At 38.5% G+C, this 12,096-nt stretch overlaps 2 protein-coding genes across 2 annotated transcripts in view; one reads left to right on the top strand and one right to left on the bottom strand.

Annotated features, from left to right (window-relative positions):
• LOC136828441 (uncharacterized) overlaps positions 1–8,692 on the top strand; it is an 82,592-nt gene extending 73,900 nt beyond the window's left edge. The window contains exon 9 of the mRNA XM_067086502.1: positions 8,380–8,692. Within this exon, the coding sequence (XP_066942603.1) occupies positions 8,380–8,510 (131 nt within the window). The 3' untranslated portion in view covers positions 8,511–8,692. The remainder of the gene's footprint in view (positions 1–8,379) is intronic.
• A 2,781-nt stretch (positions 8,693–11,473) lies between these two features.
• Positions 11,474–12,096, bottom strand: part of Idh (isocitrate dehydrogenase [NADP] cytoplasmic) — a 92,672-nt gene continuing 92,049 nt past the window's right edge. The window contains exon 9 of the mRNA XM_067086503.1: positions 11,474–12,096. This exon is cut by the window's right edge and continues 18 nt beyond it. Coding sequence (XP_066942604.1) covers positions 12,033–12,096 — 64 coding nt within the window. The 3' untranslated portion in view covers positions 11,474–12,032.

The following is a 12,096-nucleotide window of genomic DNA, read 5'->3' as shown; positions in this document are numbered from 1 at the left end:
CTGATCTTACACAGACATGTCAGTGTAATGGGAAGATAATTTTGTCTTGAAATGGGTCTTTCCCTGGTTTCACAAATGGCAGTAATTTTAACATCTCCCATAGCTTAGAGAAGATATGTTCTTGGAATATTCTGCTAATGAGGCTTAATATGAAAAATCTGGTATTTTTGGTGGTGAGCTTAATCACTGAATATGTTATATCATCCAGTCAAGCCGATTCATTACATTTATTTAAGGCTGATTCAAATTCTCTCATGGTAAAAGGTACATTATACTGTTCATTCCTTGATGTATTAAAATCAATTTCTACTTGTTCCATTAGCCTTCTTTGAGCTGAACATGGTCAGTTATTTTTCTTTGTAACATCTGCAAAATGATTAGCAAATTCATTTGCCACTAACTGGGGATCTGCTACTTTACATTGATCTTGATAACTGGAAGTTGACAAGGAATGAATTTACCTGGTATTTTTCTAGCTCTCCTCCAAACTGAAGTCAGAGGTGTTTTTGAATTTAGTGACAATATGAAAATTGTCCAAGATTCCTTTCATGCCTTTTTAATTTCCATAAGGAAATGAGCTCTTGCTTTTCGAAATTCAACATGGTAATACTCACATTTTTGTCTGCGGTATCTGGTGAAAGCTGACCAGGCAATTTCCTCTTTGATTGGTAATGCTGTTGCCCCACACCAAAGAGGGTTTCTACTATTCATATCTTCCAGAATAACAAATGGACGTGGTAGGTCTTGAATGAGGGCTTTAAATTCCTAAGTGGGAAAGACTTCATTAGGTGGTAGATTGTGACAGCATATTGTATATTTTCTTTGCAAATGGATCTGCACACCTATCACTCACAGTGTAGGCAGAACACTAATAGAATTTCGTGGGGTGTCATTACAAATATATAAAGCTACACTGCCATGGCTTCCTATATTTATGTTTCAAGTGGAATGGTATGCTGTATACCCTCATGGGCTCGGACACGTATTATTACCAATCATAGTCTCCTGCAAAGCTCTACATACAGGGGACACTTCTGATACGAGCAGCCTTAGTTCTTCCCATTTAGCTCTTAATCCCTGACAGATCCACTGGAGAAAATGCATGATTTCTACTTTGCTTTTGAGACCATTAAACTAGAGCCTCTTTTAAGTCCTTTCAGCTTATTGCCTTGCTCCTGCTTTTTATCAGAAGGAGACTGATTATTTATGGCTGCCTTCCTCTTCAGAAGGTTATCAATTTCAGAAACACCAGATAACATTAGTGGCATTTCTTGTCCACCCCGTAGTCATCTGAAGAGCTGGAGGACACAGAGGTATCTCCTTGGACAAGCCTTTCCAGTTATAATAGGCAACAACTACCCGTGCAAATCCCATCAGTCTCCTTTGGAATTTGGTATGTCTTCTCCCAGGTTTGGGAGAGCAGGAGAGGGACCTAGGCCTAGGTGAACCAACAGGATGGATAGGAATTCCTTCACTTTCACTTCTTGGACAAGCCTTTCCAGTAGCTGTCTGTCGACACCTGGGAGTGGACCACAGCTGTGGCTGAGGGGGCAACTACCCGTGGGCAAACCCTATCGGCCTCCCTAGGACTTTTGGTATGTCTTCTCCCAGGTTCGGGGGAGCAGAACAGGGACCTCGGTCTAGGAGAACCAACGGGACAGGTAACCACCTCCTCCACTTTGCACTTTCTCTGCAAACACTTTACTTTATAACCATTTTAAGAGTCTCCAATCAGCAACAGTACTTTATAACCATTTTAAGAGTCTCCAATCAGCAACAGTACTTACTACTAGATTAAGCAATGGCATTAGGATATGAAGCATGGGAGCTAGGCAAGGGAGAAGGTTGTCTTGTAGGAGGCCAAGTACAGTAGTAATAGGAGCAGAAGGGAGAATAACAGAGCTAACCTCTAAACTAGCTTTTGGTGTAGGCTAGTCTCTAAACTATAGAGCGTTTTTCAGCTTTAGAAGCTGCTTTACTCTTTCTATCTGTCTCTTTACATTACATTCTTGCTCCCTATACTTAGCACAGATTGTATGAGGATGGTTACAAGCTGAAGTAAGTTTCGACTTGCAGCCTTAGTTGGCACAGTAGTGAATACTAGAGTTCTGACATAATTCTAGTAATTCACCAAAAACTAGTAAAAACTGCAAACAATAAATTGCCTTAGCACTGTCTAGCATAAGCGCAACCAAAACAAAACAATTGTACTTTACCAAATACGAATGAACTACAGGTGATCCAAAAAAAAGCTGCTGCAAATGGTGCGATATGTTTACATAATGACCGGCAGAAACAAATTGCGTTTACCAGCCAGGTTGTTCCCCTTGTTCCCCTATATTGGGCGGGGTCTGTCACCTACACAAAAACAGAAGCAGCGCTACCGCAAATTTTTTCAAAAGTTGCTACGCAAGTTAGAAATGTTAGCTATGTAATTACTTGGTATGTTACTTACATTTAAAATAATTTTCCTAATTCTTTTGGTAGTAGGCTCAATCAGCTGATTCTGAGAGTGTACACATTACAAATGGCTGGGTGATCAGTTTTTTTTATACATATTACGATGATAAAAGATCAATATAATAATCCAATACAAATGGATTCTGTAAGTGAAATCACATTTCATTGATACTTTGCTGTGTTTGCGATGTGTGTTAAAAAAATATCTGACTTTTATTCATAAAAAATACTCGTACAGTATTCAGATACAAAAATCTTACACTAATCTCCTTAAAAGTAGTTCCCTTGGGCTGCCACACACTTCTCCCAGTGGTTCTGACACTGTCGTAAAGCAGTGCTGGAACGTCTCTTTTGAGATGGTGCGTAGCTGGCCTGTCGCATTCTGCATGATGCCTTCTCTGAATTGAAATATGGTCCCTTTCAGGGGCATTTTCAGCTTGGGGAAAAGCCAGAAGTCACCTGGAGCCATGTCGGGAGAGTAGGGAGCCTGATGATGCACAGATGTCTTATGTTTGGCCAGGAAACTGTATCAAATGTGAAGAATGAGCAGGTGCGTTATCGTGATGGAGCTGCCAGTTGCCCACTGTCCACAGAGAGAGAGAGAGAGAGAGAGAAGAGAGAGAGAGAGAGAGAGAGAGAGAGAGAGAGAGAGAGAGAGAGAGAAACGAAACATTTACACACATTTTAAAGCAGGGGTTCTCAAACTTTTTAACTCGTCAACCCCAGTGAAGTTTCAAATTTTCTACAGACCCCCTAGCCTAGCTTTTAATAACTAGTATTAGCTAAGTACATGCAGTATGATAAAAAGGTAACACACTGTAAGAAAATATGTTTAGAACTTTAGATGCACAAGTATATGTAACTTAATTCTCAGTGCAACATAACATTTTCTTCTTCCACTGTTGATCTCATTAATGTGAAGGATGCACCTGATGGGACTCAACAAGGATATTGATATTAGGCTGCAGGTTGCCGAGCTTCAGCCATAGGTCACCTCGTTCTTCCAGGCTCAGTCTGCTCCTCTGTTTTGTTAAGACTGTTTGCATGACTGAAACCAGCCTTAACCATATATGGACTTGGGAAAGCAAGTAAAAATGGCTCAACCACTGCACAAAGCTGAGGATATTTGGCAACACTGTTCTTGTTGATCCAAAGTTCTTGGAGACCTTTTCTTCTGAGCAAGGCACTTGCTTCCAGGTCCACAGTCATGTCAATGAATTCCTCCTCTAGGTGTGAGGCAATATCTGCATTCGTTATTTCAATATCAAATGGAGTTAGGATCCATTCTGACACTTTCATTTTTTCCAGGTCTTCAAAGCACACTTTAGTCTTCAATTAAATTCTCCAAATAGTCATGTAAATTTCTATGTCCCCATCAGAAATGCTTTCACTTTGTATCTGTTGTAAGTTTGAAACATACTGAAAATCTCTGCATGACAGTGAAGGTCTAAACAAGCTAAGCTTGCCTTGGAATCCCAGTAAACCTGTCCTGGCCTGAATGATGGTAACATCTTTACCCTGCAGACATTTTCATCTCTCATTAAATTTAGAATAGAGGTCTACCAAATAGAACATGGAATACTGGCAGTTTTTCAACTCTTCACATAAAGATGATTCCATGTCTGCCAGGAACTGAAAGTTGAATCATATATCAACAAGTCTCTGCAATCTGTGACCCCTAGACAGCCACCTTACTTCATTGTGCTAGAGTAATTGCTTATACTGTACATGTCATCATTCTCTTCGCACAGCAGTGCAAACAATCCTGAGATAAGAGGGTGTGCCTTGATTTTGTTAGTTGCCCTGGTGCACATTTTCAAGGCATCATGCAGTCCATCACTGAGTATCTTGGCTACAAAATGTTGTCTGTGCTGTACACAGTGTACGGTACTTACTTCAGGCACTTTTTGTATGAGAAGGCTTGCAAATCCTCTGTACCAACCCACCATCAGTAGCCACTGCAGTAACATTACCAAGAGGTATATCGTGCTTTTCAAAATACTACTGCACGCATTGTAAAATTCTCACCTTTTGCATCAGCTGTGAGATGTCTGGCTAACAAAAATTCATCAATAATGTCCTTTTGACTTTGACTGTAATACAGTACCTCAAATAGGCCATGAGAAGATTGGAACTACAAAAAGTTGATTCATCAAGTTGTAGAAATAACGAACTATCCTGAAGTTCCGACACTAAAGTTTTTTCTACATCATCTGCCATTTCATCAATTCTTCTTTGAACTGTACTGTTACTTAATGGCAAAATTTCAGAACAGAGTGAGAATCTTTCTTCATAATTTTCTATAATTTCTTTAATGGCTAGGATTATGATTTCCTTACCAATAGTGTGCACCTTTCCTTTTTTTGCTATCAGCATTGGCTGGTGATTTGAAAAGTCTTGATATTTGAATGACTTAAGAATTTTTCTTTTAGTGTCTTTAAATAGTCAAGGTCTTTTTTCTTATCAGTGATATCCCTTTCAAGGTGGTCCTTCATCTTTGCAGGTTTCATGGAATCATTACTGAAAGTCTTTTCACACAAGAGAGACAATGACATAGTGTCATTGGTTAATGAAGTAATGAATCCATATTTCAAAAATTCCTGAGAATACTGTTGGCATTTCTTCTTAGCAGCAACAGTAGCCATTATAACCACAATTTTTAATGCAAATCCAAAAATCACTTATGAGAGCTGAGAGTGCTCTGAACTACTATATGCGAGACAGTGAGAGAGACATGGGTGGGATGGGGTAGGGTGGCGGATACGCTCGCATGCTCAGCATGGGACATAGACAGGAATGCATCCTGTACGGACATAGAGCTGGAAGGCACAATGATGGGGGAGTCGTTGGTTGAAGCTAGTGTTGCAAACTTGAAAATTCTGAGATTTTTAGTGAAAAATAATTGACCTATTTTTTTAATTCAAGTAATATATTTTTCAATATAATGAGGTCTGATAATCAGATTTTTACAAATTATTAACGAGAATTTTAAATCGGAGGCTTCACTGGTCCTGTAGACCCCAGCTGTGTACATTTACCGAACCATTAGTTATTCATCGACCCCCTGACTATTCATTGACCCCTTGGACAGTCCCACTGACCCCTGGGGGTTGATACTGACCACTGTGAGAACCCCTGTTCTAAAGTAATTTATCGAGTCAAATAAGGCATGCAAATCCCTGAAGTTATACTTTTTTTTTTCGAAAAGGGACCAGATTTCAGTCCAGACGGACCAGCTGCACGCCATCTCAAAAGAGGTGTTCCAGCACTGCTTCCAGCAGTGGTAGAACCATTGGGAGATGTATGTAACAGCCCAAGGAGATTACTTTGAAGATTAGTGTAAGATTGTTGTATCTGAATACGAGTATTTTTTATGAATAAAGGTCGGATATTTTTTTAACATACCTTGTACATTTATATTAATATTTGAAAATTAGTAAATAATTTTTTTAATCATAAAAAATGTATTTAGCCACAAAATAACATGAAAATAATTAGCTAATCTTTCAGATATGCTCTGCAATCATCCAAAAATAATTTAATATTTCAAAATCATCTTACAACACTACCCTTAAAAATATGTGGCTTACAGCCACATGTGAAAACTACTCAAGTTCCCCTATGTTCAGGCACAGCCATTTCCTCTCATACAATATTCAAGCTGTCCCATTTTCTTTTTACAGTCAATAGGAGAAATGTTGGGAATTCACGAGTGAGTACTGTACCTAATATTTAAATACTGTATGCAACGAAAAAATACATATTATATTTTGCTGTGTTTACATTAACATTATTTGAAAATTAGTAAATCATTTTTTTACCAAAAAAATATATTTAGTCATGAAAATAACATGAAAATACAGTAATTAGTAAATATTGCTCTACAAAAAATCCGTGAATTTTCCGTGATTCTTCTGGATTTATGTTCCACAGAAAAATCCGTGACTAACTGAAGCCACAAATGCTGAACTGCGATATAGCAGGGGTCCATTTTTATGGTACTGACTTCAAAAGTACTTCTGCCTTATAATTAGGCCAAAGTATCTTACAGATTAGAGAAACCTCTTCTTCCACTGTGCAAGAACTTGAAACTTACATGTTGAAATAAGGAAGATGAAAACTGATATCCTATCTATGTCCTAACACAGTTCTAAGCAACTTCAAAAAATTAAACCGATGCAGTGGTACTGTATTCTGAGTACTAATTTTAAGTGATACACTTTTGAGATTGTCTTGGTTGGTTCCCAGGCGGATACATATTCCACAAACGCAGTTGCCGGCACACTACACACTGTGTCAGGTGCAGGGCTATTTAAATCTAGAAGAGTTTTACTAGCTTTTCTCTTTTGACTGTTAATCTTTTTTTCTAAATGACACTGACTTTTCTTTAAATGAACCTTACCAGAATCAGTTTTAACAGGAGCCAAAGTACACAAAAGAGCGCCGATCATCGGATTTATCTTTGGCTAAAGGGGAGTGAAAGTGGAACAACATGAACTATGAATTGCTTAAAAACTAGAGAATCAACAAAATCAGGGTTAACATCCATTAGTTTAAAGGTAGAACAGAGATGGTAGGTAGAAAACAGCAAATCCAAGGACAAAGACAGTGAGGTGATAAACACCAGCGAAGGAGACGTACCAGGGAATGTCAGCAATGACATCACGGGATGCCGGTGGTCAAGTACCAGATGGCTGGATAGGAAGAGGTAGAGGGTTCTCACATGACATCACCACAGAACAAGGACAACAGCCAGAGCCATCTGTGCAACACTTTAGAGGCGATTGCTGAGGAGCAAGAGCCCATTCTAGGACAAAGAATATGCAGTGGAAAAGGAAGAGCCACTAAAACAATTTGGAACATTTGTCAAAATATAACGAATACAAAGCAATGAAGGGGGAAACTGAGCAAGAAGGGGAGTATTAACATAAGAAATGGAATACAATACTGTACAGGGCGAGTAAACGGTTGAACAACAGAAGTATAGATGCATGGCTCAGAAACTACTGAAGTACATGTAATACTACGTCTATAATCACTAGATAACTCTGCCAGTTCACACACACCACCATCCTCCTAAAAAAGGATAATGCATGACATGGTAAACGCAAGTGCTAAATTCTACCAAATAAATCCTACGGAGAATGTGTCAAATTAAGGGCAGTCCAGAAGGTAGGCTACAGCCAGGACAAAGGCTCCGACACCTCTCTCGCAAGGGAAACCAAAAAATGTCTATCACTATGGGGGAACTGAGATCTTCACCCATAACACGGTCAAATGTCTAACCAATAAAAGATTATTATTCCTCAATTTATATATTTTTCTTCTGAACCACATAGGGATCATAAGAAGGCAGAGCAAAGGGAGTGAGAGAGGAATCAACCTGTCAGGCAATGAGGAAGGAAGAGATGCAACACCGGAAGAAGGAAAAGAATGAGTAGACTTATAGCCGACCCTAATGAGTTGTCTACAAAACCTACTGGCCTCTCACAAGCTGAAATATTCGGTTTACACAAAACTCATTTGTATACAGCCAAATGCTTGTCTCTGCTTGCTGTAGATGACAATGCAAAAACAGAAAACAAGCAAAATACCGTACAGCCCGAAATAGTTAAAATTATTGCCACCGATTCACACACTATGCACAAGGACAGAGCATGAAGAATTTTGCCAAGAACTCGAACCTGGTGGGAAACGTGATGACAGAGACAGTCCTAGAGGGTTAGCCAAGCGTTTTGTTTACTTATTTTGAATACTAACTGCACCTGATGGCACAAAGATATAAGCTAACTTTAACAGTAGGTAAGATTTATTCCAAATAATGCTATTTCTTTAGACATTTTAAATTAATTAGTTTCACATTAGAGAACTAAAGTCCTGTTTTATAGTTGTACTATATTCCATATTTTTCTTTTGCAGTGAATTGTCAGGTTCCTGAGAATAGGTTTCACCCAGGATGCCTCCATTTGCTCCATGATGTAATCCTTGAGAGGGATCATCATATTATGACCGGAACCAGAATACTTTTAGACGAACATTCTGAAGCATAATTACTTCAGCTGTAATATATTTATAACATTTCAATGTTCATTTTTTATTTTAAGTAAGCATTTTTGTAATGTAAATTCCTTTTTTCATGACTATGAAAATAACAGATTTTCTGATAAAATACTAGAGATAAAGGCTGCATTTCTCTTAAAACAGTTTTGAAGAAAATATAGTACAAATTTCTTTTTTTTTTTTTAACAAACCCATGAATCAAATAAGAGCACATTTTTGGTTCAAATGTCCCCATCTATGTGGATTCAGATGTTTTACAGTCAAAAGCAAGAGTGTAACTGTTCATGCATGCCCAACTACAATCTGTCACTATGTCACTTATGGACTGAGAGGATGAGCTCCCATGTATGTGCCAAAGTGTTTACGAATAGAACTTTTAAGACGGAAGCATCTTGCCACCACTGAAGACCTAGAAAGCCTTCAAAGTTCTGAGGGTATGACAGGCTGTGCATCTTTGATGGCCATAACTACAGGAACCTCAACCTAAAGCAGCTGCAGCGCACCAGCTCTTCAAATGAGTAAATTGACCCAACAGTAATGGCCACAGATTAGCTGAAGGACATCATAACTGCTGAAGGGTCAATTAAGTTTACCTTCATAGGTTGGACAATCTCATTTCTCCAGTTGATCTGCAGGCCCCGACTGATGGTACAAATTACACAGACAAACATATTTCTTTTGAAGTTCTGCTGCTGACTCTCAGGTCCAAGGAAATTACCCTTCATGATGGATTACCTCCATATTCCTGAGGGGGGGGGGGAGTGTGCTGCAAGAAAACTATTGCAAACCAAGTCCATTACTTCAGTACAAGAAGTTTCACCTTGTATGGACTTGGCAGCCTCCCTAGTGTTTGTTGGAAAACTTGAGCAGACAAAGTCAGTCATAAACTGGATGAAAATGTACCTCTTCGGAGTGACTGGAACATCAGAAGAAAGCAGTCTGGGAGTCAAGTGGGAATTCTTTGACTATATGCCTAGAGTTACAGGCAACAAGGAGATTGCAGTTGACAGCAAACATTCCTGTTTAGATGACTGGAAATGGCTGCTCTGGATGAGAAAGAGCTTCCAAGGCCCTCCTTCACAAGGGTATGATCCCTATCGGTAAGAAAGCTGTTTGTAGACTAAAGAGAGACACGGACTCAACTTTGATAAGGGTTGACCTGGCAGCACCACTAGGCTAGTCAGGTCAGCAGCTGCTTTAGTAGTCAGAGGACCTTGCTGGAAATCAGTGTTGGCTTGAAGGTCAAAGTCTGGTGTGGCTGGGATGAAAATCCTGTGACACTTATAATCTTTTGAAGAAATCTTAAGAATATCCACGGGATACAGGACTTTTGATTCAACCATAACTGTATGAGACACAGGAAGGTTGGACCTGAAAAGAGTAATGTTTTTAAGCATGGGAGGCTGCAAATGCTCATTTGAAGGGACAGAGGATGCATCACTAGAATGCTGACAGCAGCAGGCAGAAAAGCAGCGGCAGCGTCAACCACTGAGGCAATGGGAACAAAACAGCAAAGTGGACATTACGAGAACAATAGACAACACAGTGGAGTATATCCAGCAAGTACAGGAGGTACAGTACATACTCGTCCTAAATCCACTGCATAAAAAGATGATGCTGAAGGAGCTAACCTGGTTGTAACACAAGCAGTTGCAGCTGGAATTGCAGTTGTAGCAGGTACAGCCAGTATCACTGGATCAGTTACAAAGTAAGCAAAGTGGTAACAGGTGTAGCAGGGAAACCAGTAAGTCAAAAGGCGCACAAAACCATAATTTTGCAACTGAACATAACTTCATTCTACAATCAGTAATGCAAACAATGAAACTGTCATATTGGTATTACCAGCAAAGGTCCAGTTACAGAAGGCAAGTGGCTGGTACAGCCAAGAGCAGGCATGCACTGTAGTGGGCAATGGGGAGATGATGCTAAATGTCTATTACTCTTCAACCTTGAAAATAGTGCAAGCAAGATCTAAATGACACAGGAAACTGAAGATTGAAAAACAGAAGGGCTGAAGGTTTAGTAACAAAGGGCTTACACCCATTATCTGGTTTGCAGACCAGTCCTGGAAAATGTTACAGGTGAGACTGGGAGAATAGCACTGGGCTTGAGTCGTAAGACATTGGAAGTAAGGGTCTGTCTCTTGCAAAGCCATGGAAATATAGAAAGCCTGATTAACTTTGAGATATTAATTATGCATATTTGTGATAATCAAAAACCAAAGTTAAAGTATGCAGCACTTTACAAGAAACACTGCTAAAAAAGCAAGCAAACATTACAGATACCAATCAGAGACAAGAGAACATGACAGTTGATATCTGGGCAAACGAAGCGAGGATTACACTAAACAAAAATATAAAAATAGAAATGTGACACTGTACTTATAAAGATGAAAACAAATCAGTAGCAAATGAATGAAAATCATTTGTATCCCAACTGCCAGAGCAGAGGTGGGGACATATTTGCACCAAGACAATTGAAACATTAAGGATATTCACTACCTAACAATAGGGCATGGGCAAGTATAAATGAACAGCCTCATAGTCACTTTCTTTCTGAGGGACAAATATGAATGCATGCTTCTGGGAACACAGAACCTCAAAAGAGGACTCTATGATTGATGAATTTGACATGGACAGTCAAAGTTCTGTGGGTTGTATCTAGGATTTTCTGCTACTTGAGTAGAAAGACCATCATTCATTATAAAGAGTATTTGATGAAGTACAAATATTAAGGCAGTAGTAACTGTACTAAGTTCTTAGGTCTTGTTAGCCATATGCATTACAGAGAGAAATTTAATGTAACATCAATACAATGTTACTATTTTACTTACACTGGAATGGAATCACTTCCTTCTAAACTGCTAGAAAAGGGTAGTGCATGCAGGTGACAGTTGTTATTTACCATGAGAAAATACCATTACTTGTAAGGAATATTAAATAAAATATACATACAGTATTCTTAAATTTCAATTTATGGTCCTTCAGTATACAAACTGTTAAGTAAAAATAATTTCTAATACTGTAATGTTAGTTACACTGTACGTCTGTCAAAAATTTGGCATTGCCATGTTCTTTAGTTAAACCAATATAAATTCTATAAGCACCAGTACAAGAAAAAATGTCCTTTAAAACCCAAACTACAGTACATGCGATTCTTTAATACGAAAACTTTATAAATGCAAAAATCAAAGCAACAATTGTACTGAATTCCTGAATATTAAAACTATATTATAATTAAAAAATAAATGCAAATGAAACAGCAAATTCAGTGGCAATAAATGTACTGTAATTCCTGAATATTAAAACTATTATCATTCAAAAATAAATGCAAAAGAAACCAAAAATTCAGAGCCAGAAAATAGAATAAAATGTACTGTTACACTCCTAAGGAATGAATAAACTGTACTAATCAGTATGGGGAATGTTTCTGGAGGTTATGATCTGGATGTCTTAATCAGAGAAAGCTTCTGGAGGTTATAATCTTGATGTGTTTGCCAGAGAACTATCCAGTCAGGCATTCATATTCTTTTGTAAATTTTCTGCAAGCTTATCCAAAAATTCAAATGTATTGAGG

This window comes from Macrobrachium rosenbergii, chromosome 42, assembly GCF_040412425.1.
Source record: "Macrobrachium rosenbergii isolate ZJJX-2024 chromosome 42, ASM4041242v1, whole genome shotgun sequence".
NCBI classification, from domain to species: domain Eukaryota; kingdom Metazoa; phylum Arthropoda; class Malacostraca; order Decapoda; family Palaemonidae; genus Macrobrachium; species Macrobrachium rosenbergii.
Note: the sequence above shows the minus strand (reverse complement) of the source record. Positions and strands in the feature narration are given on the sequence as shown.